This window comes from Monodon monoceros, unplaced genomic scaffold, assembly GCF_005190385.1.
Source record: "Monodon monoceros isolate NGI ecotype Baffin Bay Population unplaced genomic scaffold, NGI_Narwhal_1 Super_Scaffold_15, whole genome shotgun sequence".
Taxonomy (NCBI): Eukaryota; Metazoa; Chordata; class Mammalia; order Artiodactyla; family Monodontidae; genus Monodon; species Monodon monoceros.
Genome location: NW_021703771.1, coordinates 73191236 through 73218553, shown reverse-complemented (window position 1 = coordinate 73218553; position 27318 = coordinate 73191236). Strand labels below are relative to the sequence as shown.

Genomic DNA, 27318 nt, shown 5'->3' with positions numbered 1-27318 from the left:
TGCACACGTCTTTGAGGAGGCTATGAGCTGGGCAAGGGTACCCTATGAAGCCAGGTTGTTTCAAAGGTGAGAGAAAAACGGAAGATACTGGAAACAAACAGGTGTCAGAGATGAGAAGGGCAGGTAGGCTAGTGTGGCAAGGGGAACGGTAGAAGCAAAGGAAAAGAGTGGACGGGAGACATGAGGAAGATTCAATTTTCAAAAGAATTCTCTCAGTCTAAGCTTAAAAATCAATTAGCTGCGACTACTGTCTTTAAATTCCTCTTTTGAGCAAATAGGTCAATGGAGGTAGGTGTATATCCAAAAATGCTGAAATAAAACAGTAATGATGCAAGAGCTTGATATAGATGATTGTAACCAAACCCTGCACCAGTTTTTTTCCACAGCCATGAGGATGATAAAGGAGCACCACCAAATAAGCCGGTACTAAAAGATCAATGACTTTTAAAAGGTTTTCGGAAGGTTGACCCTTTTTCATTCACTCAAATAAATGCTTAAGGGCCGATGAACTGTGCCCTACAAGGAACGCAGACAAAGAAAATTAAGACCAATCTTGCCTTCAAATTGTTGATGCCTAACTTCTCTCCACATATATGAAAATCCACAGGAACTTCCAGAATGAGGAAGACTCTAGGAAAAAAGGGAATGACAGAGCGAATATTTGCCCATGTTCAAGTTCAAAAATACACCAAAGCCTCTGACCTCACATCCGTCTCCAAATTCTACCACCAAATAGGTATGAATACTTCTTTTTTCTTCCCCCCTCCTGCTCTCCCACATCACAGAGAACGACCAACAGTTAGTGGCTGGTTATGATTCAAACTATGACACAGACTAAGGTCCAGCTCCACGGTCCGACCCATTTGGTCCTCATAACACCACCACAAAGGGGCCAGGACTATTCCCTTAAACGCAGGGGGAAAGTGGGGCTCAGAGAGGTTAAGGAAATTGCCCGATCTCTAAGCACTACTAAATGCTGGGGCCAATGTACCTTTCAGGTTCACCTCGCTTCGAAGCATTTACTCTTTTAATCACTGCCTCCACACCAAATTTCCCTAACCATTGTTCCAAAGGGAAACCTGTTAAGTACAGTTTTCATTTCATCCTTTGGCAATTTAGAATTCTTTTATTCATGGACTTTTAACATGTCTAATTTATTCCTTAATATTTTACAGATTGAGTTTATGGAGTTTTTTTTTTTAAGCAGTTTGGTTTAAAAGTCTATTCATTCTCAAATACCTACACAAATGGGGATTCACCACATAATCCACAAACCATCTTCTAGACAGCACTTTCTACCTTCCAGCTGAGGGACTAACAAAGCAGCAAAGCAGGCTAATTTGGTGTTGCAGAGTAGGAATCGAGAACAAAGCAATGACCTGAACTAAAAACAGGAGGCCTGATCCGAGAACAAATCCACGGACACTGGAGTCCCCCAACATGCAACATCAGTCAACTCAGAAGTTACAACAGCTGCATCAGGGGAGTAGAAAACCTACAGGGGTTCAAGAAGGTGCCAGGCACTGCCCCACCTCAGGAAGCAGTGAGTAAGGTACAGCTGACTTTCTGGACACAGCCCTGCTCTGCTGTGTCCCAGATGAGGGGCCTGGGGCAACTTCTTGACTTCTCTGTGCCTCAGTTTCCACATCCATGAAATGGGAATATCAGAGGTTGTTACTAGGATTCCATGAACCATACCTGATACACAGAAAGCACTCAATAAATTTTAGCTAATTATCTTATATATGCTTAAGCTTTTCCCCTTCAGGAGCTGTATTTTTTTAATGGCAGGTTACAACCCCAAAATGTGTTATGAAATCAATTTAGAGGGTCACAACCAGCAATTGTGGTAAAGTAAATAGAACAGAATATTGTATTTCAACATTAATAAAGTCATATTTTATATTAACGTTGTGATTTTTCTTTCACGTACATGGTAACATTAAGTGGCGCTTTGTGAATCTCTGTTTTCATCCACCCATGTGTCAGTGTATGTATCAGGCAGCAAGAGTGTTTCTTTCTAGGGCCAGAATCAAAAAAATCTGAGAACCACTGACTTACAGAATGAGGATGATTGGTAAGGGAAAGAAACACTGCAACTTGTGTATGTGCGGGTTCCCTTACCCGCACATAAGGAGTAAGGGAAGATGAAAAAGTGTAATGTGCTAGAAACCACTTTTTAAAATGTAGACGCCGCAGCAAAAGGAAAGGCCCCCTAAATGGACATTCAGGATAACCCAGGAGATACTCTCACTGTACAAGTCTGTTCATGGCTAGGCTGCTGCGGGCGTTTCAGTAATCCGAGGTTAACAACAGGCTCTTATTTCCAAAGCAAATCAAACCGCAAAACTGGAAGTACAGATGTTATCTTGATGCTGGGCAAGATGGGAAAAATTGACATGACTTATCCAGTTAAGTCCTCTTGCAATACTCGTCAAAGTAGACACTATGCCAGATTTCAAATGCTCTTAAAAACTATCAGGGTTTGGGAGAGATATGAAAATGTCTTAAAACGGAAATTCTTACCTGTGGATGTAGATTTAACCTAGCAGTTCTGTTATAAGCGAATTCCTAGGCGAAAATGTAACTAACTGTACAAGAAGATGAAATGGAAAATAACTATAAACGTAAATAATCATTTTAGAATCTATAAAGACATTTATTTATGTAACCAAAAGGCTGTATGATGTGGGGGGCGGGGGTTATTACTTTTTATTGGTGTATAGTTGCTTTACAGTGTTGTGTTAGTTTCTGCTTATGTACGATGTGGTGTTTAACAATACCACCCTTAGACTGTGTAGGAGGGCCAAAGCCCTGGGCCCCACTCATCTTCCTGCAGAGCTCCTGGGACCAGGTGGACTTACCCATCCAGAGCAGGTATCCCTCCATCTGGTTTTAGCCTACACTCTGTCCCCAGAATTCCCTGATCAAATACCAGGACACTTCCAGGGCATGAACAGGCTCCTTCCAGGTCTGGACTCCCAAAGGGGGACTTTGCCACTGGTTGGAGCCAGAGGCACAGTTGGGGGGGGGACAAAGGGTGTGGACAGACTGGACATGCAAGTGGACACGATGCCCTTTACCTCATTGAAGGTATCACAGGTGAAGAACCGAGGGAAGAACCGAGGGAAGCAGGTCCTGGCCCAGGGGAAGATTCTCGCAACCAGCTATGAGCTCTGGGAAATCTGAGAATTCAAAGTTCAAGCCTAGCTTTCCAGGCCGCTATGAAGATATCTTTGCCAAGGTAGGATGACAGAATATATATAAATGCTCATTAGCTTGATTCATAACTTTTAAACATTTTGACACATGCTATGAGGGCCTCCATCTGTTCTCTTGCACAGGACCCTGCAGAGTTATAAGCAGGCTCGGTGCTTAGAACATGGACCAGAGCCACACTGCTGGGTTCTTACCCCACCTCACCCAGTGACATTCACCAGCTATGTGAACTTGGGAAAGCCTCTTAATCCCTCTGTGTCTCAGTTTCCTCATCAGTAAAACAGAGATGATAACAGCACTCTCTTCACATGGGTTGTTGTAATGACTAACTGAATCAGTGCCTGGAACAACACGCGGTGCATAATATAAGTACTCCATAAATTCTCTCTTTGTATTATTCTCTGTATAAAACCACTGCAAACTTCTAGATAAAACCATAGCCAAGAAGTCATTCTGTGTATTTCTTCTCTCCCACTCCTTTCTAATTTTAAATATCATACTTTATGCCACTCTTAAAAGACCACTATTTTCTATTCTGAAAAGGACAAGTCATCTAACTGCTGACCTGCCTGATGCAAGTTCTTCTGAAATTAAATACACGTTCCTCTGGAAGACCCCCAACCTGGCAGATAGCTCAGGCCTCTGGCTGGTTCGAAGTCTGGCAAGCTGGCTTTCCGTGTCAATTTCACAGGCTAAACATTTGGAGACATTACCAATTTTAAGTGTAAAAAAGGACATTTCCTAACCTTCATATTCATGAGATTCAGAGCTACAAGCCAGGTAGGTCCTTCTCGATTCACAAACCAGAGGCTGAAATACTTGAAGCTATCAGCAAGGAAAGGCTACCAGACCAGAGAAATGAAGCTAAAAATAGAGCCCTAACAGTGGGAGAATAGATGGCAGAAGACAATCCCTTACGTGGCTACTTATTAGTCCACAGGCTTTTTCTTATTCAACGAAGGTGTAGCATCAATATAGTATTTACAAATTGCCAACAGCCCTTTCAATGACTTACATTTCTTCAACCTAAAATGACAGAACAACTTGAAGAGGAATATTTGCCCCATTTTAATGACATGCGGGCAGCCTATAGCATCTTGTGTCATTTCACCACAAAACCTCTCAACTCTCTAGCTGTTTGCTATACGTTGAGGTCTGAAACGGGAGAAGTACAAGGAAAAGATTCAAGGTCATACTTACCCTTTAAAATAGGTACCTAACCTACATGTTTAATACAGTGAGTATTCAATCTTTCATTTTTTCCCAATTATTCAGAAGAACCTTTAAAATATATGATTTGCCAACCTGATGAGAGGCTGGAACTCTTTACCAAGCTACATCTATTCAGTCTCCCATAAAAAGAACATTGCTAAATCACTGTTAATTTCAACAACAGTTTCTCTATTAACCCAAATCTTCTCCAAACCCAAAATGGAGTATAAAGACCAGTATGAAATAAGTGAAAAGTAACTGGATTCTACAGAGGCAAGACTGAGCACATCCATCCATCCCACAGTAATCCCATCTAAATCAAATATATTGTTTCTTTAAAGAGTTTTGCCAACTTCCTATTTAAAAAAAAACCCATAAACACTTCCTATTTTGGCCAGTTTTATTTATGCAATCAAAATGGCTTTTTATAAGAGCTGGGCTGGAGAAACAATATATTTTTACAAGCCCATTAGTCATATAGTCAAGCTTCATTATATCACAATCATTCATCAGGAGTCTGTAATGAGAATGCTGTTTCCTTGCGCGATGAGAATGTTAAGGAAAATATGTATTCACAATAGGCCATAAAATGTGTGAAATCTAAACCAGAGGAAAAGCCAGTGGGTTCATCTGGCTTTCATTTTTGCTGTAGAGGGTAACAGCCCTATAGACACAAACCTAGCTTTAATTTAGAAACCATATTCTTAATTATTAACCCTCTTCATTCTTCCACCCTTTCCAAACTCCACTCCCTTAAGAGAAGTAGAATACTTCATTTACATTAAAGACTCTCATGGGCGATCATTTTGGCTTCGGTCATTTTTCTGCCATACTTTTGTTACAGCTTATTCTAAATATTTCTCCTTACATCAACTGTTTCTCCTGACGCGGCAGTCAGATTTGCGTATAAGCTTAGCCCCTGAACTGTGGGAAGTAAATGTCGTGGCGAAGGGGGAGCTGGGCGATTCCGGGCATCCCGCACACCACCCGCAGGCTCCCTTCCTTCCACCCAGGCACCCTTCCAGGTTGCCCAAGGCTTTCATTCTGCGCCCGTCAACGGGAGTAACTGAAACTGGGCAGGAAGAAAGAAAGCTGCTTCAACAAAGCCCAGCGTGTGCAGCTTTGGTAATGCAAGGCCGAATTATGGAGACGTGCGTCGGGGCTGGCTAGAAAAGGGAAAGCGTTCAGCTTATGATTTTGTTGTATATTTCGGAAACCGAGGTGGTCTCTAAGATCCCCAGAACCTCTCCTCTCCGTTAAGCAGCTTTCAGTCTTTTCCCTGCTCCCCCTCCACAGAAACCGGGTCTGCCAGGGTCCCAGCAGTGAGCGCTGTTCTCGTGGGTTTGCGCGCAGCCGGTGTGATCCCCTCCGAGCCCCACTTCGGGGAGCTGCAGCTGGAGCCGAGAGGAGCCCGGGGCTGGCAGAAACGCAGCGTGCTGAGCAAGACCCAGCCCTCGGCACGGCTATCAAGGGGGCCCCCAGCTCTCCGGGCACCCGGCAGCTGAACCCAGGAGGGGCTTCCCCACCGCTGCGCCCCGGCACCAGAGGGCACTCTGGAGAGAGAACACGCCGCGCCTCGCTCCCAGCCCTGGGTCCCCAGGAGCCAGGGCGGTGCGCGCCAGGGAGCCAGAGCCCTGGAGAATTCCTGTGTTTGCGCAGCGGGGCCAGGGAGGCCCCCGACCCTCCCGGTCCCGCGTCCAGGTACCTCGCAGCCGTAAAGCTGTCCCAGCTGCTCCACGATCCACTCCTCTAGCACGAGCCGCTTCCGAAGCTCTTTGCGATCGTATTTCACTGTCACTTTTCCCTGCTGGTGGCGCCGCTGCTGCTGCTGAACGTGCCCGGCAGCGGACGCCGTGGCCACGGGCGCCGAGTCCTCCCGGGAGGAGCCCGAACCGCTGCTCGAGCCTGGGCTGCCGCCGGCGCCGCCCCGGGGGCTCTGGAAGAAAACCCGCGCGCCACCGCCGCCGGCGGCCCCGCCGGCCGCCTCACTGCTGCCCGTCGCCACCGACATGTCCCCGTGCGCGCCGGAGACCGAGTGAGGCCCGGAGTAGGGGGCGGGCGGAGCGCCCGGCGCCGCTACCGCCTTGGGCCGGGCAGCGGCATGCGCGGGCTTCGTCAGCACCTGCTCCGCGCCGCCGCCGGCTCGCGGGGAGCTCTGGAGGAGGAGCCGCGGCGACCGGGAGGAGCGCGGGCGGGGGAGGGCGGGGAGGAGGGAGGGCGGGGGCCGCAGCCCTAGGGACTCAGCCGAGGACCCCCTGGGTCCAGACCCGGAGGCGGATCCGGCGCCCGGCAGGCAGCGGGCCCGGGGCGTGGGAGTTGCGCGCGGCGAAGGGGGTGTGGGCGCGCAGACACGCACGGGCGACCGGCGTGGGTCTGGGGCCAGGTCCTCTGCGCGGGTGACCGTGTGCTGCCCTACAGGACACGGGGATTGCGCTTCTCTCGCCGCCTCGGCCGGCGCTGCCGGGGACTGCGCTGGCGACCGCCTGGGGCAGGGGACGCGGGAAGGGGCCGAGGCGCAGGTTCCTCACAGAGGTTTCCCTCTCCCTGCCGCCTCCTCTGAGGGCGGGGCGGTGTCTCCTCCCCTCCCGGGCCCATCCCGCCGCTCCAAACACCCGTTCCTATCCGTGCCACTTCCTCTCTCGGAGAGTGAGAAAAACTGACGAGGCGATGTTTGTGCCATCAGGCAATCACCGCGCCTGAGAAATTCTCTTCAGACCAGACAGTGTCTTGTTACCTCAAAGACAGTGCATTCAGATATCTTCGTATCTAAAGGGCAGAAGGCTTGATGTCTCTTGGGCAAGGGACTGGGGATATCCTGACAGCAAATACTTCTCTAAGAGTCAGTGCTGGTTACTGGTCTTACATTTCTAGTATTGTATTCCCTGCGTAGCCAGCTTTCTTAATACCATTTCCAAACAACGTCTTTGAAGCTAGCAAAGTAACAGCACTGACTGACTACTTTTAAAACATCAGGCAGCCAAGAAGGGTTACAAATGAATGAGCTTACTATGCGGTTTAGGGCAAGGAGATGGGGAGGAAAGTTTTAAACAGAAAACTGCATGTGTATGTGTGTAAAATTATAGGGAGACACTAATATGTTTCTGTTGTACATAACAATACATTTCTGTTCAGGCAACTGGAAGAAACCGCAAAAGATGTTCAAACACAAGTAAGTAGCTTTCATGAACTTTTTTAAAACCTGGTAAAGGTTACTGGCAGCTACTCAATTAAGTTTCTCAGAGATAAAGAATCAAGTCAATTTCCTCTGAACACTTTCTATGATGGAGAGGATTCTGGGTGGGCTCCTAGACTCACAGCTATAAAGACACTGAAAATAAAAGTAGCCAGCAGCTTTGTCCTGACTCTTCTGGCTGGTGCCCTGGTCTGCTCTATCCAGATTTGTGTCCGCTTTATTCCTTCACTTGGGGTTTTCCAGCCAGAACATGACTGCGAAGGGATTTTCCCAAGTGTTCCATGCCTAATGTGCATCATCGGGACAGGTCTGGCCTTGAAGAGTGAAAGGAAAGATCTAGTGGGGATTGTGTGAAATAAGGTGGCTGGTGTGCGTCTTGGACTCTTCTTGTAATTAGAGGGGGTCAAGGCTAAAAATCCCTGCCCCCTGGAAGAGGCCAGCAGTCCTTAAGGTAGTAGGTTTCCCACCCAACCTTTCATGGAGAAGGGAGACAAAACTACCCTGATTGGCTCCTAGAGATTTTTTTTTGCTTAATAAATTTATTTATTTACTTATTTTTGACTGCATTGGGTCTTCGCTGCTGTGCACAGACTTTCTCTAGTTGTGGCGAGCAGGGGCTACTCTTCGTTGCGGTGCGCGGGCTTCTCATTGTGGTGGCCTCTCTTGTTGCAGAGCACGGGCTCTAGGCGTTCGGGCTTCAGTAGTTGTGGTGCGTGGGCTCAGTAGTTGTGGCGCACGGGCTTAGTTGCTCCGTGGCATGTGGGATCTTCCCGGACCAGGGCTCGAACCCATGTCCCCTGCATTGGCAGGCAGATCCTTTAACCACTGTGCCACCAGGGAAGCCCACTCCTAGAGACGGGTGACAGTTCTCCACATCACCCCCTCTAGACATCCAGCACTTATCCAAGTTACCTAGCACCTGCTTTAACCAGCTGGACTAACCAAAAAACAAAACCAAAAAACAGCTAAAATTGTAGTTAATGAAGGAGAAACTATATAAAATCTTGGCCTCATTCTGGTGTTGGGGACTGGCCATACCAATTATTTTGAAAACTGTGCCTGGTTTCCAGGAGTGTGGCAAAGAGTGGAAAATTCCAACTCCTTACTTTGAGTCTTTGGACAATGGATTCAGTCATTCAATAATAACTTCAAAGGATCTATAGAAATTCACAAAGTTCTTTCTGAGAATTTCTGATGTCAGTTTTTTTCTCACTGCATAAGATTTCTTCCTTTATGCTTAAAATTCAGCTTTCACTTATATGACTTCAAAAATGACAAGTACTAAGTACATATAAGAAGAAATTTAGAGTTTTAGGCATCCTAACTTGTAGAAAAATAGCCAGGGAAGAGTCAGGCTCTTTCCAGGGGTACACTGACCTTCAGATGCCCAAATGAGTCACCTTGACTTGGAATTATGAGTTGAAGTAAACAAGAGTTCCTCTTCCTATAAATTCAATAGCTCCACCCAGGATATAATTTACATTTGAAGTGAACTCCACAGCCCCATTCTTGCCACAAATACACACACACACACACACACACACACACCCCTCAGTGTTTGAATAATCAAAACTCAATGTTCAAATCTTGACGGAGAATAGAATTACCGTTTTTGCAGATTTCAAATACTGAAGACAAAATATTTGGGAACAAGGGAATTATTCTCGGGCCAGAAACCGTTTACACAGATGAATATTTAAATTCAGCAAAACCAAAGATATTTCTCATCTCTAAGATTAAAATGTAAATTTGTCCAGGGCAAACCCCTTCATTTCTACTGCAAACAAGTTTTTTTAAATGGTAGTTAATCAAAAACAATGAATAGTTTTCAGTGAATTAAATGGTCTGGGAGTTTTCTAGAACACAAGAGATGAGCTTCCATCATCTGAGGATTCTATCAGTTGCTCACAGTATTTTCACTTTGCAGAGCACAGTCCATTATTTCGTTACGCTACGGACGGAGTGAGAGCAGCGATGTTGTCAACAGTATATCAGTGTAGTTTTCCTCTGGCTACTGTCTCTTCTCCCCACCCTGCCGCCACCCCTTTTTTTTTCCTTCCTAATTCTGGACCTTTGATTGTATCACGTACTACAATTTGGAATCATAATTCCAAAATAAAACTTAGCCACTACTTGCCTATATAACCAGAGCCAATAACAGTCACTGTCACAATTCTAAAATTTCGTCTAGGCAATTAACAGAAGTTCTTACCTGACTGTTCAGAGATGATGAAAAGCAGGGGGGAGAATCCATAGCTTCAGCTCTTCCCTTCTGACAAAGATTAAGTATCCCTGCGCCTTCTTGTAAGCCTAGCCTGTGGAATAGTTTGTCTGTTTCTGTAAAACTAAGGTCAAATTTGTTTCGAGAGGAGCCAGTTATCCCCTGTCCAGCCAAAGGCCTCCTGCCCTCCCCCTTTCACCATCCAGTGTTCTGGAAGAGTGGTCCATTCCCCCAGGCCTCTGTCTTCCCCTCTCACGCTCCGCCCTCTGCAGTGCCGCTGCCACCACTGCCAACCGAGGTCTCCCCGCGAACTCCATGTTGCTCAATTCGGTCTGTGCTTTTTCAGCTCTTATCTGCCTTGACCTCCCGCCACATCTGACAATCTTGAACCTCTTTTTGCCAACACCCTCCTGGTTTTGCTCCCACCTCTGTGTATTCCATCACAGTGATTCCAGTGAACTCCTTTTCCTACATCTCTGCCTTAAGTTTCTACTGTCAGCTCCTCTTTGTTAATTCACATGCTCACTCCAGGTGACTTTGTCTCCTGATGAAGATTCCAGTTTGACAACCTCCCATCTACCTGCCACAGACTCCTCAAATCATGACCTCCAGCGGATTCCTGGTCCGAGCTTCAGATCTACAGGTATATCACCTTTAGTGCCCACGCATGCAAATACGTTTATAGTTAAAGTACACAAATATACACCCATCTCAATTTATTAGAAAGCAAAACAGCACAGTGAGTATTGTTTTGGTCATGGATGGTCAGCACAGTAAGATTTTTTTACTACAAACCACAATAAGAAATACATTTCTGGCATGACCTAAATAGATATCCACACACATAACTTACCCATATTACACGTAATACACTCTGACATGTCCTATTCTATTCTGTTCTGTTTTATTATTCTTAAAGAATGCTATTCACAATCTACTAAACCCACTAAAGGGTTGCAACCCAGAACTGGAAAAGTGCTGCTATTGGCCAGAACCATGCCTACGAGTACCAGGACTCTTCATGGCTGGTTATTTATTCCCCTGGCACTCTTTTTCTGTCATTCTTAACTTAAGTGTTCTGGTCAACAATTTTGACCGCAAATGGCTGATACAGAACATACGTGTGATCCTCCTGGCAATGCCACAGAAGAACTGAAGAAAAATATTCTGGACATGAAGATGGGCCTTTGCTGGACCTCCACACTCCCTCAGGAAATGGTGGAGGGCCTGGATGGTAAAGATCAAAGGTCATCAGGGATTGGAAGAGCCTCCAGCCTCAAGACAAGTATATGGTAATGGTTACCAGCACAAGCCTCAGATCCCAAGTGCCTGGATTGAATCAGGACTCTGCCACTTAGGCACTGTGTGACCTTGGCAAGTTACTTAACCTCTCTGTGCCTCCATTTCTCCATCTATAAAATGATCAGTAGCACTTGTCTCACAGGTTGTTCTGAGGGAAAATGAGTTACTAGGGAAGAAGCACCTAGAACAGTGCCCGCTGTTATGTGTGAAGGGATCATAGACATAGCAGAGAGAACTCACTATAGGTCCAACAGTGTCGCAGAGAAATTATTGCCATAGGCACATCCTATGTCCAGGGATGTGAAGAGAACAGTGGGAAAATATCTCTGTAGGGAACCTGCTCCAATCATTACCCAGCACGATTCAGTTAGCGTTCCCATTGACCAGTTCCAATAAATGGAGGTAAACACCTATACCCACTGCTTACTTAGGTAAACACCTATACCCACTGCATCCACGTGGAGGTTGGCACCTCCACGTGGATGCCTTGAAGTCACCTCAAATTAACAAATTCAAAATGAAATCACCATCTTCCCAGGCCGGACCTGCTTCACTTCCTAGCTTCCCTTTGCCAGGACTGTTTAGCACCATTCACTCACTTCTCTGCTCAATCTAGAAAATTGAGAACCATCTACCTCAGTCTCTTATCCACCTTGTCCAATTAATAAGCAAATCCTAATGGTCCCATGTTTGTCGGGACCTCAAACCTGCTTCCTCCTCGGGTCCCCACACTGTCCTGTGGACTTCTCCCATGCTCTCCTACTTTGTCTTCATGCCCTGCCTCCCATGCATTTTCTGTACTACTCCCACACGGAGATTTCTGAAAGCAAATGTGATCAATATCCTATGCTGAAAATTCCCTCCCTATTCCCCATTCCCTTCAGGCTGAAGTCCAAACAACTCAGCATTGCACACAGGCTTTTCTTGCCCTGGCCCTTGCTTTCTGCTCCAGCATCTGTTCAGACACTCCCCATCCCACCCAAACACCCATACACACCTCACTCTGCCCAATACCTCACTGAACGTGGAGTTCCCAAACACAGAGCCCTCTCGCTACTTTTGCCTGTGCCCACAACCCCCTTCCCAGCTCCCCATGGTGCCAGGCTGACCCCTCAACCCCTCCGGGATCATCTCCGGGTCTCACCTCCTGGACTAAACTCTCCGAGATCTCCTTGGTCTCAGCTAGATGTTGCTCTCGTGTTTGCCCGTTGGACACCATCTGTCACATCACCCATCAAGCCTTTTTGTGATCAAGTCTCTGCTCCAGTGTCACCTCCTCAGCAGTCCTTCTCTCTGCACCCTCTCTCCCCTCGATCTCTTTCTTCCTTCTTCTCATTCTTAAGACTACTTGAAGAGCATATATGTATTTGTTAACAGACTCACTCTCCCGCCGGAATGTAAATTTCACGAGGGCAGGGACTCCAGTGTTCGATTTCTCCACTTCCTAAAACCGTTGTAGCACTAGGCGTCTCATTGTCGACAGAAGGAGTCTGTTAAGTCATCTGTCCCTTCCACTAGATTGTAAACTCCCGAAGACGTGGACGTGGCGTGGCTAATGGAGTTTATATTCTCAGCACCAAGAACAGTGCTTACGACATGGTAGGTGCCCTGAAATAGGGAACGAGTAAAACTAATCTCCACTTCTGGCTGTACACCGTTTTTTTCTTGATTCTCCAATATAAATACACAGAAATACAGATCTCGCTCATCTCTCCTCAGTATAGGCTCAATCTGGGGGTGGTTGTTCTTTTAAATCAAAGGAAATCACGCTTCTCCCCTCTACAGAGAAGCTCCTGGGTTTTTACTTAGTTTCCATAGTAAACAAAGGAGATAACTGTCACTCTGCTCTCCCAAGGTCCCACACACCTTTTTTTGCCAGTACTTAGTTTCAGCTTTTGAACACCTTGTTGGTTTGAGGCTGTTAGGAGATAGTGGCTAAAGAATCAGGTGTGAAATCAAATTGTGATTCCAAGTCTCCTCTTACCCGACTCTGCCTTCAGCTGAGCAGTTGTTTTCCCATCTGCAAAAGTAGGAATGATTCTAAAGGCCACCACCCCAGGCCATCTGTGGTGACGGACCAGGTCATCGTGGACCGAGGCGTGTCCTGCAGGACACACGTAATCTGCAGCTGTGTCACCTTCGACTCACCAAGCAAGTCTGACAGCACTCAGACTGCTCCAAACCCTGTCCTCTGACACCAGTCTGTACTCGTCCCATGACGAAGTCAAACGTCTCTAAAGCTTTCTAAACATCCACTCACATTCTGCACTTGTCTCGCCACGGCCCAGAAACAGAACAGTTCACCAACAGGCACCCCGCTCAGGGACTGCCCTCCAAAAGACTCTGTGCTAAAGGTCCTGTGTTGTCATTATGAATGACTTATCAACTCTAACAGCTGTAATAACAGCAATAATAACGGGGCATTGCCCTCCAGCTTGAGAGAATGGGGTGCTGGTTTTAATTTCCTCCTCTGCAAATCTTTGTTAAAAATAGAGTTGATCCTAGTGACCCAGAAAGATGTTCACCTTCTGAGGAGGCTGCCTGGCCTCTGCACTCTGCCCGCCACGTGCTGCGGAGGATGGCGTGAGAATCCTTCCTTTAAAAACCCATATCCCTGCTCCTATACGTCTCTCAGGACTGTTGGGATCACTGCGTTGTGTTGTTGTGTTGTGTTACAATGGGCTCCGTCCCAGGGAAAAGGCGGCTGGGTGTCCATGAAGGGCCTGACATTCCCAGTGTCAATTTCCAGTGGAAAGCTAGAAGGTCCTTCTAAGAAAGCGAACTTCTTAGGTGCTGCAGAGGAAGGTGGGAGAAGTGATTTTTCACTGGCTTTGAGATGAGACCGTGTGGAGATGTCTAAATTAACTATGCCTGTAGGTGTCCTCCACAGGGAAGTGGGCCCACAACCAGGTTGGCAGGTCCTGAGCTAGTCTTATCTGGAGCAGATGACGCAGGTTGACGAGAGTTTGGGTCTTATAATACCAAAAGCTCCCCATCACTGACACCTATTACGTGTCAGACTCTTTATTATAAATTCTGTCTCATCAAGTTCCCGCCCCCAACCCTGCAGACAACCTACCTTCAAGGCTGTTGATTGCACTCATTTGAAAGATAAAGAAACCAAGCTGTGAGAGTTGAAGGGACCCCTCCCTCCACCCTGAGGTTTTGTAGGTAGTGGAGCTGGGATCTTATTTTTTATCTGCTGCACTGGTCATTAGTAAGATCCTACCTGAAAGTTCCAGCCTCCTCTCAATTCTGTGCAGGATCTTTAGGGCAGGGTTGTGAGCTTAGGGCAGAGCCACGGAGTTATAGACATACAGCATCTCTTTTTCTTCCACTGGAGCTAGGCTTGGTGGAGCCCAGGGTCATTGTGAGAGAGCCTCAGGGGACAGGAAGCCTCATAGGACCATAAGCCCACTCCACACAGAGATCTCTAGTCCGGTTCCAAGTTTGGAGTAGCCAAGTTTTGTTTTTAAATGACGAAGGCAGTTTTTCCTTTCCCCTTCTCTACTCTGAGAACTGAGATATTCTGAAATCAATTGGCAGTTCTACACGGCGTCTCCCCTGCTCCCTGACACATGGGATGCAAACCTGATTCTGGTCCACCCCACACCGATTAAGTCAAAGTCTCTGGGGGTCAGCCCGGGACATTGTGCTAAAAGTTCCCAGGTGAATCCACTGTGCAGCTGGGGAGGAGGGCCACCACCCAGGACCATTTGGGGACAATCTTAAGTATAACAATGGGACTCTCCAAACACTGCCTTCTGTTCTCAGCCTTCCTCCGTTCTTTCCCACTCTTAACTATTCTCTCTGGCCTTGCTTCACAAAAACCTCAGAATCGTCATCACCAATCCTCCATAAGTGCTTCACCAAATATGTCACTTTCTATAGAAATGGCTGTTCAGTCACAGCGTGAATTTCACTGTGCAATTCAAAACTGGTGAAGCAACTTGGCAACTGTTTTGAAATATAAAAAGAGTGGATCCTTATGGACAGACAAAAATATCTCAATTATAGAATAATAATAGGATCAGGTATAGTTGTATAATTGTATAAATAAGTAAATTGATCATATCACCAAGAAATCTAATTACCTAACTGGAAAAATAATTTTAAACTGAAGGAGTATGGTCTGCCAGAACCCTAGGTAGAGAATTATGTTGATCCTAGGAAACATAATATGTTGAAAAAGTAGAGAATGGTATTTCTTTCCAGCTTTCATATTTAAGATAACAGAAAAATCTATTGCACTGTGTTGCATACATCATGTTTGAAAAACAGACCAAATTATAACATTGTATGTCCTGGTACAGCAAAATGTTACAGCCCAAAAAACTGTGCAAGCAGTAAGTGTACATAATGTCCTTGTACAGACTGCAAGGCAATAAGCTATAGAATAAGTAATAAGTGGCATTACCCTCCTCTGTCCCCACTGCCCAACCCACAGAAAGAGAAAATGATTAAAAATTCCACAGATGCCCTTTGGCTGTCTGAACCCTTAGAAAGAGGTTCTGTACAGAAAAGCCCAGAACTGCTGCAGAGCATAATAAATGAAGATAAGCCTCAAGGTACTTCCAAATCTGTCACCGTAGATGTTGCAGTACTGCGACTGTGACTGCGGCCATCATTTTCGAAAATAAAACTTCTAGTAAATTCATGATTCTAATGAACCAAGAAATGTGGAGACTTTCTGGGAAACAGGGTCGAATCGAACTTACCAACTGTGCTGTATCCCCTATTTTGTCCTGTAAAATCAGTCAGGCTGGGCAAGGAACAAGCCGGACCCCACCCATGGGGGGTTAGCTGGGCCATCTGCAGTTGCTAATCCTGGGATATGCTGTTGTGAGTCAGTTCCAGCTGTGAAGCAAGCTGTGAGTGGAGGAAATGTGTCCCTTTTCCTAGTTTTCAGGTCCCCACTTCCCCAGGTGCATATGCCAAGTGCCCTGTCCGCCATTGCTACCCTTTTCTGGCGGACAGAGCCTCTCACGGCCTTTCTTCTGTCGCGTGTCCCACTCCTCTCTCCCACAGCCAGCCCAGTTTCTTATCCTCCAGGACCAAGGCAGCAACTACTGATGGGGATAAACTGGCTGTGTGATAATGACAGAAGGCAAAGAGCCTGTACTAGGTTGAATAGTGTCCCCACCCCCCAAATTCTCATCCTTCTTAAAACCTCAAATGTGACTTAATTTGGAAATAAGATCATTGCAGAGGTAATGGATGAAATCATACTGAAGTAGTGTGGGCCCCTAGTCCAACATGATTGGTGTCCTTCTACGAGGAAAAGAGACACAGCGGCACAGACATACACAGAGGAAGACTGTGAAGAGAGCCAGAGAACGTCATGTGAGGACACAGGCAAAGATCTCAGGATTACGCCTATAAAACCAAGGAATGCCAGGAACCACCAGAAGCTAGAAGAGGCAAGGAAGCATCCTCACCCAGAGCCTTCAGAGAGAGCATGGCCCTGCCATACCTTGATGGTTGGACTTGGAGCCTCCAGAGCTGGGAGAGAATACATTTCTGTTGTTTAAGCCACCTAGTTTGTAGTACTGTGTTACCCCAATGCTAGGTACTAATACAGTGCCTTAAGTGTGTACCTGGCTGCTAACCACAGTCTCCTGCAGACTCGGGGTGAAAATAAGTTTCATCTCAAATGGCAGTTCATATTGCTTCTGGGGGGCCACTTAGTGCTCTGCTTGGATTTGGGCTGTGAGGCGGTGTCCAGGCTCTACAGGGGAGAACACCGCCAGGCACTAGTGTTGTCCATACCCAGAAGAGGGAGTGACACCTCATGTCAGCCTACTGCCAGCCTTGCTGGAGGCACCACCCAGGACTCAGAGCCTCGGCACCCACATTCTAGTTATCAGCTCCCACAATCCCCCACTCTCCTACTATGTTGAAACGTTATCTGTTTTTCACTTCATGGGGGAAAAAAAGGGACATGAATACAAAATAACACATTTAGAACTTTTTTCAAATGTCTGTTTCAAATAAATCTGATCTTTTTTCAAAAATGGAATTATTCATTTCTATACAAATACACTGAATGTCAGTTGATTTCTTCATTAATGGAAGCTTTGTTAGTAAGCCAAAGAATGCTGAAAAAGGGTCCTGCAGGACAGGACCAGCTTATGTAAGTGTAAATATCTAAGATATAAAGTCAAAGTAGTTTCGGAAATTTTGTGAGACTGGGAAAAAGTGGTTTTTAACCAACAGGATTTAGATCATAAAATCTCAGAAGAAAAACAAAGAATGATCTGGCTTACCATGCTAGCTTGGCTTCCCCAGTACCTGGCAGGGGATTAGCAAACAGTAAGTTGAATGAATAAGTACATGACTACATATGTTCATTTTTTTAAAAAAATAAAGATATTTACATACCAAATGCTATTTGGACATGAAAACATCATCTTGATACGCTGTAACGCTTCTATACTCTTCTACTGAGCTTATTAAGAGAGAAATGCTGAGAACCACTTCAACATTCTGAAAGTCAATGTTCAAGGAGAATATTCATACTTCTTCTGTAATAACAACAGCAACACTTATATAACCCTACTATGTGCCAGCTACTATCACAATCACTTCTTTTACATCTACTAACTGTTTAATCCTCACGACTCATCATTTGGCAGATGAGGCAATGGAAACAGAGAGGCTAAGTAACTTGCCGAAGTCACACAGCGAGTAAGGGGCAGAGCCAGCCAGTGTAGCCCCCTACACAGTGCAGCCTTTCATTAGGAGTCATTCCTCCAGCAAACATTTATGAAGTAGCCACTGCATGCGACTGCCACATCTGGCCATCACACTGAGACGAAGAAGCACCACTGAGCCGCTACCGGGAAAGCTCTTCCGGGTCACGGCCCACTCACGTTCTTCCAAACCTGAGATTCGGACACTGCACAGCCTCCTCCATAAAGCGCTGTTCAGGCTCCGGAAGCTCTCACTTACTCAACTCTCTCTCCCCCGAGTCAGGCAGGTATAGAGAATCCTTTCAGATATAACACCCTATGACCAAGGTGTGAATCACGGTGTGTTCATTGGGTAGGACCTAGAGTTCTGGCTTGTCTTCCGAAGGAGGAACGCTAGTGTTTGTAAATAAATTCCTTTAGCTTATTTTAAAAGCTGAACTATTTGTTTGCTTAAATAGATCTTTCTCCCGATGTCACAATTCCCCGTGGACATGGTTAGAAAAGCCAGAATTGAAATTAAATTTTAAACAGACGAGCAAGAGGACAGCAGCGATGATTCCGTCTGCAAGGTCAAGACTGATGACTTCCTTTTGCCAAACTCCTGGAGGCTTTAGTAAATTTTCTGAGTGCACATGAGAAATTAGAATGGGAATGAGGGAGTTTTGCTGGTGAGGATCATTTACCTGATGTGGCCGAGGTAATACATGGATCATGTTTATTTATAGGCTCCTTAGACCACCCCCAGGACACGTCCCAGACTGTAGCTGGTTAGCCTATCTTTACTAGCACTAAATGATATCTTGAAGCGATTCAGAAAAACTTTAATCAGTGCATCGCTTTCCTGGGAAATAAATATCATGTATGGATTTTATGTGGCACTTATTTCCATCTGGCCTGTGAGCTGCACGCTTCACTTGTGCACCTGCTTCTGTACCAGTAACGCAGAGTGTGTTCATTAGAGTAGCTCACTGCTATGGCAAAGGCCCAAAATGTGTATCGGCTCCACCACTACAGAAGTTCATTCTGTGCTCACATATTAATCCTGGATGGATGAACAGGAAGGAAGGAAGCTTTAGAGAAAGTTCAAGCTTTTATATTATACCAACCTGAGCATATTAATTACTAGGTTGGGACTGGTTAACTGAAAGTGACCAGAAAAAGTGCAGATAAACAGAAAAGCTTCTAGTTCTTTCACCTTGAACAGAGACAGGACCAGGCCCACAGGGAAACTTAAGGACAAGGAGAGACAAAAATGCCGCTACCTGTGATTACATTCGAGGATTCCTGCAGATTCACTGTAATAGTTACACACTCATTCATGACAGCTACTTATGTTAATGTACTACTCACCGACTAGAATCCCCTCTTAGTATTATAGCACTAAGCAGTACAGCACACACTAAAAACACCGAAGTTTACTTATGAGGCCAACATTTGTGGAGCTTAAAATGAGATCCAGGGCTTCCCTGGTGGCGCAGTGGTTGAGAGTCTGCCTGCCGATGCAGGGGACACGGGCTCGTGCCCCAGTCCGGGAAGATCCCACATGCCGCGGAGCGGCTGGGCCCGTGAGCCATGGCCGCTGAGCCTGAGCGTCCGGAGCCTGTGCTCTGCAACAAGATTGGCCGCGATAGTGAGAGGCCCGCGCACCGCGATGAAGAGTGGCCCCTGCTTGCCGCAACTAGAGAAAGCCCTGGCACAGAAATGAAGAGCCAACACAGCCATAAATAAATTTTAAAAAGACAAAATTCCTTTAAAAAAAAAAATGAGATCCAGATATCAAAAAACATGGAGTGCCTTTTTTTTTTAAATTCTAAATCTAGATATCTAGGAAGAACTAGATTTACCCAAAAAGAAAAAAAATATGTAATTGAAGAATACCTATATAGTCTAGGTTAGTTTCCTAGGGCTGCTGTAAAAAAAATACCACAAACTGGGCGGCTTGAAACAACAGAAATGTATTCTCTCACAGTTCCAGAGGAGAAGTTCAAAATCGAGAGCCACAGAGCCACAGGCCCCGTGCCATCTGCAGGGAAGCGGCGTTCCGGGCCTCTCCCCAGTGCTGGGACGGCCGCCAAGCCTTGACATTCGCTGTCCAGCAGCTGTAGCACTTCACCTCTGCCTTCCTCATTATCACACGGCTGCCTCACCTGTGTGTCTGTGTCCTCTCCTCTTCTTATAAGGACACCAGTCACATTAGATTAAGGGTCCAGCAACTCCAGTGTGACCTCATCTTAACTAATTACATCCAAAATGACCCTATTTCTAAATAAGATCACATTCTGAGGTACTGGGGGTTAGGACTTCAACAAATGCCTTGGAGAGGACACAATTCGACCCATAACAACTTAACAATTGACTTTTTTTTTTTTGGCCTCACCACATGGCTTGCAGCATCTTAGTTCCCCAACCAGGGATCAAACCCGGGCTCCCTGCAGTGGAAGCACAGAGTCCCAACCACTGGACCTCCAGGGAATTCCCTCAATTCACTTTTTAATTGCTATAAGGACCATGTATGAACTAGCATATTTAGCAAAAGACTCTAATATAATACACTTGCAGAAATATTCCATTTGGGAGGTTTAAATTCTGAAATAGTTTGGTTGAGTTAATGCTGCGGTACCCTGATTTTATGTGCACTCCATAGGAAGGAAAGTAGCAAGCCCGAGTGTGCTGCTCCAAGGACAATGGTGCTTCAAGGACAAACGACAACCCTGCCTGAAAAACGGTCAGCGTTACACCCCCTACCGGACTCTTACTTGCCCTCCCCACCAAGTTGCGAGGGTTATGAAATTCCTGAGCCCACCTGGGCGATGCCCTCCTGGGCGACGGGACCTGCCCCAAATAAGGAAAGGCGTCTGCCCTGTCCCACTCCCCCCCTATAGAAGGAAGGTATATGTGCTTCAACCAATCAGTAAACGAAATTTTCACCTCGGACCATTCCTTTGTTTTCTGGTTATAAAAACTGATCAATAGCACATGTTTGGGCTCGACTCTCCCAGACCACTAGGAAGTCGGCCCTCTGTTCTGGCAGCAACCCTCCCCTCTAATAAATTCTGTCTCCTTTACATTCTGCCTTATGTCTGGAAATTCTTTTCCAACCCGCGTTCGTACCACGACACCAAGTAGATTACTCTCCAGAGGTTTCCAAAGCATTTACTTGCACGTGAAGGCTGTGAGGCATTGCAGCTTCACACCACCATTACTCCACATGCGGTCCTAGCTGTCTTGGGTCCACCCATCCAACAGTCTGCAAAATTTCTTAAAGCAGAGAAGATGTTAACCTCACCCTCCTTGAAACGGCAGTGGTCTTCTGCTCGCTTAACGGTGTGTTAGGCTGTCCCCGCGTTCTCCAGGAAGCCCTATCACCTATTGACCGGATTCTCTATTTTCACTGACTAGCCCAGCATTACACGAAATCACTCTCTGCTCAGAACACCAGAGCGACGGGCATCCATCAACATTTCAAGTCTCTTTAAAACATCTCATCTGAAAGCTATCCCCTTGGTGAGGTGGGCTTCCTGTTTCGGTGAAGCTCTGCAGGGACTGGCTATTGAATTTGGGGAGATTGCTTAGTGAAAGTGAAACTGTGGGACCCTGGTTCAAATATTACCATTAATTCCAAGACAACATCCGCAGAGTATTAAACCAACCGTGCAGCCCTTCCAAGCATGGGCCCTGCGTGACTGCACAGGTCACAGTCCCTGAGCTCCAGCCCACCATCCATACCCACCCTCCGCCTCCCCAGAGCTGATTTTCCCTGACCTCTGACCATCTTCCTGAGGAATACAGCCTCTGAGTTGGTTAGAAGAGTTGACATCAGCATCATTGTGAAACCAGGTTTATTCAGGTGCAAGTTTGTCACTTACCTTCTTTTCATTCCAGACACACAGGTTCTGAGCAGAGAATCCTGACTCTGAATTCCTGCAAATTCTCACCAGGCACTAATTACCCAGGACCTCGTCCCCACCAGCAAGACCTTCCCCGACCGCAGCCCTCAGGGCCCTGGGAAGGGAGTACAGCAACCACATTTGCATATTAAATTCATGTAGATTCTTCAGTCCCCCAAGATCTACTCAGGACCCATATGGCCACGTCTTCAATTTTTCAAAAGAATCTAGAAATACAATTTTTTAAATGTGAATTCTCCTAATTCTAAAATGTTGACAACTAAATAAAAATTTAAGAAAACTGTGCAAGCAACCTGCCCATGACCATGTCCCCTCCTTAAGGCTGCGCTTTCTCCCTGGACAGTCACCGCTGCGTTACAGAGGCGTGAGTGTTACACTCGTGCGCACAGAGCACCGTAGGATGTATGTGTGCTCCCTCAAAAGCAGAGAAGGCTTTGGAAGGTGCCGTGGTCTCTGACCGGGGCATGAGAGGGCAGGACCTTATCAGGTTACAAGCCTGGAGGAGAAGGTGAGGAGGTGAAGCCTGGGATGTCTTACAGGGCAGGGGAGGCTGGCCCGAGATGAAGCCAGCTGGCCTGGTAGTTGGGGGCCAGTGGTGAGAAGGGTGTGGCCAGTGGAACAGGGGCAATGAGAGGAGAGGACGAGGAAACTGGAGGGGATGTGGCAGAGGAGAGAGGCCCGTAGGAGGGAGACCATGACACAAGCCCACCACCGCAGAGCTGGCCAGGCTGGTGCCCAGTCTCATCAAAGCACTGCTCACAATAATGGTCTTCTGGCCCTGGTTGATGGATTGTCCTCCTGGAGAACAGCATTCCCTTCCAGACATTTCCACACAAGACTCACGATTGTGATTTAGGGGCAGCTGGCTGGGCGGCCCCCAGCGTCTCTCCGAGGGCAAGAAGCACAAGGTGGTTTCCTGCCCTGGCAGCCCTGAAGGGAGCAAACACTTGTAGAATTTGCTCATACTTCTCTTTGTGGGTTTCTGTTTGATGAATTCCACGTTCCCAGGAAGTTTCGGTAACGCAATAGCTCTTGTTGGCTATGGGTGGGTGGGGGGAGAACCGTGTAAAGCACCTGATCGACATTGTGACTAGGAAAAGGCAGTCGGACATCACTGCATCCCAGAATGTGCTGTGTTACCTGGAGCCGGTCTGAGTGGGCCAGCCCTGGGCAAGGCGGCACGAGAGGGCAGGAGCTGGAGGGGCAAACAGCTGACCCTGCCCTCGTAGGCAGGCCTGGAGTTGACCGTGATGCTCAGGAAAGGCCTGAGCTTCCAAAGAGGCCTCAAAGGACCAGAGTCATTTGTCGTCGCTTAGGCCCCGGGGGCTCCGCTAAACTGTCAGGATTGCCTCGGACAACCAAGCACACTGTCCATGGGCACTTAGCCAGGTTTGACCTGTTCAGAGCATGAGTGTCAGTAGATTAAAACCCTAAGTGATTTGAGGTGGGCAGTGGCAGGTGTTGTGTGTGTCCCTAAAGCAGGAATTATTGAGAATATCTTTCAAAAAAATCTATCCGTGAGATATGGAGCCAATTGAAAATTTGCAGCTACAGTGTCTTGCAGATGTAATCAAAGTAGATGAAGTATATTTTCTTGCCTAAATTATCCGGTATGGTTTTGAACACTGAATACATTAACCATGTAGATTTTAACTTTCACTTCTCTCTAAATTGTATGGATCCGCAGCAAATATTCGTTAGAGATGACTTGTGTTCTTAAACATTTTACAGGAAACATGTATACACTTAATATATATTTGCTTCAGTTTTGAGGATTCATCCTTACAGAATTTTACAAATGTTTTCCATACTCCTGGCCTGTAAAGCAATGCAGAATTTCCATTAAATAATGAAGTGCCTTAAACGCACTGTTGAGCATGGTAAAGATGGACTTTATCATTGTGCCCGTGTGGAAGAGGATAGAGAAGGAGGAGGGTAGAGGGAGGAATACGGGGAGGAGGGGGAAGTGTTCAGCGTCTCAGGTAGGCAGTGTAGATAGCCCCAGACAGCCGGAGGCCCCTTCTGAAACAGACGGGAGTGGGCAAGCCACCTTTTTTCAAGCCCATGAGTGGACTCCAGTTGTAGCTGTCTCCAGGTGTCTTTGGCAAAGAGGTACGCTGTCATGTGGGTAGCTGAGGCTCCGTCTTGTGCAAGTTACCTTTGGTGGTTTTACTTGCTCATAAAGGTAAGGGGGTCACCTGTGTCTGGGGCTGGTTTGTTCTGTTGAAGTACTGAATGACTCACGTTCTCTCCCCCAGTGAAATGCAGACTTCACCACCTTCAGCTCTCTCTTCCAGTTGCCAAAAGAAGATCTGGCCTCTTCTGTGATTACGTGCTTGCATCCTCGTCTCAGCATGCCGTCTCTTCTTCTGGGGTTGACGGAGAAAATATTTCACAAAGTTCAAAGTCACGGCATCCCCATCAGAGCAGTGGGGATGCTGACAGATGGAAGGAGCATGGAGGTCCAGGTTGCCCTGGGTGTCGGCGGATGCCTCTGAGTCCTGATGGCAGTGATAGCGCACCTGTGAGAAGGGTCAAGGGGACAGGAGCGGGGAGCAGAGGAGCTTGGAGAGTGAAACAAGTAAGGGGAGCATGTCTTGGGGCCATTCCAGGGGTCCAGGTGCAACCGAAGCAGGAAACAGGCAATCTCCCTATGCTGAGCCTTTGACCAAACCATGGTGGGTTTTCTTTATACCGTTGACTTTCACTTCAACCACAGAGTCATACTCTATATATCGCCAAAAATATTATTAGAACCGAAAACATGAGATAGTGGACTCTCAGAGAACCAGGAAAATGAAATTCCATGTGCCATGTACGTTGTTTATTGCCGCCCAACCAATTACCTCCAAGCTAGGCGGCTTAAAGCAAATATAAACCTTTATCATCTCACGTAGGTTCTGTAGGTCAGGACTTGGGGAGCAGCTTGGCTGGGCTGACCCAGCTCCAGTCCCTCATGAGTTAAAGCTGGGGCTGCAAACATCCCAAGGCTTGGCTGAGGATAGAGCATCTCCTTCAAGATGATTCACTCACACGGCTGTCGTTGGCGCCGGCTGTTGGCACGAGGCCCCATTCACTGCCACACGGACCTCTCCATAGCCTCACGGTGGAAGCCACAGTGCCTTTTATAATTTAGTGTTGGAAGACACACCCCACCCCTTCTGCAATAGCCCACTGTTTACATAGGATTGCTCCCCTATTTAGTGGGGGAGGGGACAGGACAAAAGCATGGCTAGCAGGAGGCAAGGATCACTGGAGGCCATCTTGCGGAATGGCCGCCATACCAGGGCAAATTCATGCGTCTATGTAAGAAGACGACAGACACAAATACATTCTTGGGGAAAATGAGAACTGAAATCCTCAGAAAACCCAATTGTGTTCAAGTTTCCAATCTGTCCTGCATTTGAACCAGAAATACTTGTGGCAGACGTGACTGAACTCCACTTTCCTTTCAACTTTCTGCCCACCCCTGAGAGAAGAGGACTAAGGGCTTCATGAAACGCTCAGAGGTGAGACCTGCGGGGAAGAGAAGCGGCAGGAGTACTATTCTTCTCTTTCCTTGCAGCTCACTGGAACGTATATTACCACATGCTTGAAAAGTGCCACCAGGATAAAAGACCGCTCTTAATCAGTAAATCAAAGCTAAGAAATAATTGAAACCCAGTGAAATTCAGTTCTAATATAAAGACCAAAGGGACAATTTGCTAACATGACACAGATGAGAAGTGACAGCATCAAACTCAGAGAAAGGAGCACAGACAGGATGAAGCAAAATGTTTTGATGTTAACGAAGTCACTTCCACACGGCGTGATTGGGAATCCTAAGCCATGGTGGACAAAGTGACAAGGGCTAACGCTATTATCTTTTGTTAGGTAGCAAAGCATTCAAGGAGACTTTCCTTTCTCTTAATTGCATTCAAGATTTATAACCCAGGGCTTCCCAGTGGTTAAGAATCCTCCTGCCAATGCAGGGGACACGGGTTCGAGCCCTGGTCTGAGAAGATCCCACATGCCGCAGAGTAACTAAGCCTGTGAGCCACAGCTACTGAGCCTGTGCTCTGGAGCCCACGAGCCACGACTACCGAGCCCACGTGCCACAACTACTGAAGCCCGTGCGCCTAGAGCCCATGCTCTGCAGCAAGAGAAGCCACCGCAGTGAGAAGCCCACGCACCGCAACGAAGAGTAGCCCCCGCTCGCCACAACTAGAGAAAGTCCACACGCAGCAATGAAGACCCAACACAGCCAAACATAAATAAATAAAATAAATTAATTTTAAAAAAAAGTTTTATAACCCAAAGGTTTTGTGTGTGTGTGTGTGTGTGTGTGTGTGTGTGTGTACTGTGCTCATTGCTTGCATAGGAGATCTAAAGATGAAGAAGACACGGTCCCAGTGCTCAGGGAGCTTATACTTTAGAGTGAGAAATAGACACACATAAATAAGTGAAACATGAGTGCCTGCAGGGAAGTAGAGGCAAGGGATTATGGGAGTGCTGAATGAAGATGACTTAAGGAAGGCTCCCCAGAAGAGGTGGCAAACAAATGGGGCATTGCAGGATACACAAGATGTTGATAGGCAGGACCAAGGGGGAAAGAGAATGGACAGTAGAGCAATTCGGATAGAAGAGCTTGAGCAATGAAACAGAGGTTGGCAAATGCAGGATTTGTTTAGAGAACAGAAGTAATCTAGACTGTAACTGGAGTGAAGGGTTGGAAGTGGTCAGGAGTAGAGGGTTGTCCTTGACGGGAGAAGAGATGAAGAGGGTACGCTGGGACTAGAACTGGAAGGGTTGTTAATGCCATGACACTACTTGAAAGCAATGGAAACCATATTACCAAGCTCAAATCCCAGCTCTGCCAATGCTTACTAGCTGTGTGAACTTGAACAAGTTACTTAAACTCCTTGTATCTCAATTTCTTCCTTGGAAAAAGGGGATGATAATACTACCTACTTCATAGGTTATGAGAATAAAGGACTTCATGTATGTAAAGCACCAGGACAGTGCCTGGAGCAGTGTTCCTCCATCATCGTCATAATCATCACTGTCATCATTGTTATCATTTGTTTAGGGAGATAACTATGGCAGCTCTGTGAATGGAAAGGAGGGGCAGGTCTGTGGAATGTTGCAAGGGTAGAATGGAAAGGACTAATAATCAGATGTGAAACTATGAAATTATGAGTGCAAATATGTGGCTACGTTTACACTTCCAGGTGAACTAAGAGGTTGGGGATGGAACTGCTCACGATAAACAAAGTTAAGCTGAAGAAACAAACGAAACCCTCCAAATCCCAGGCTTAATACAGTAATGAATTATTTCTCACCTAGGAGACATACCCTCCATTGGATGGGGGGAGGTTTTGCTCCGCTCAGTCTCCCAGGGATCTGATGGAAACCCCACCATCTGGAACAATAGCCTCCTTGGTCACTGGGACAGGGGATAAGATTGTAGACGCCCACAGACCAGAGCTAGTGAACGGCCCCTCCTGACTGTGGGTGGGCAGGTCTTTCAGGTGGAATTACATGGATATTCAGTGAGCAGTAAATGTCTCTGCCGCAGAATGAATGGCTTTG

General features: G+C 46.6%; 2 protein-coding genes across 2 annotated transcripts in view; one reads left to right on the top strand and one right to left on the bottom strand.

The window, feature by feature from the left end:
- PPP1R14C (protein phosphatase 1 regulatory inhibitor subunit 14C) overlaps positions 1-6553 on the bottom strand; it is an 85849-nt gene extending 79296 nt beyond the window's left edge. The window contains exon 1 of the mRNA XM_029224215.1: positions 6137-6553. Coding sequence (XP_029080048.1) covers positions 6137-6442 — 306 coding nt within the window. The 5' untranslated portion in view covers positions 6443-6553. The remainder of the gene's footprint in view (positions 1-6136) is intronic.
- Positions 6441-27318, top strand: part of LOC114895918 (UL16-binding protein 3-like) — a 47447-nt gene continuing 26569 nt past the window's right edge. The window contains 3 exon segments of the mRNA XM_029223546.1: positions 6441-6466; positions 6551-6798; positions 6850-6963. Of these exon segments, the coding sequence (XP_029079379.1) occupies positions 6441-6466; positions 6551-6798; positions 6850-6963 (388 nt within the window).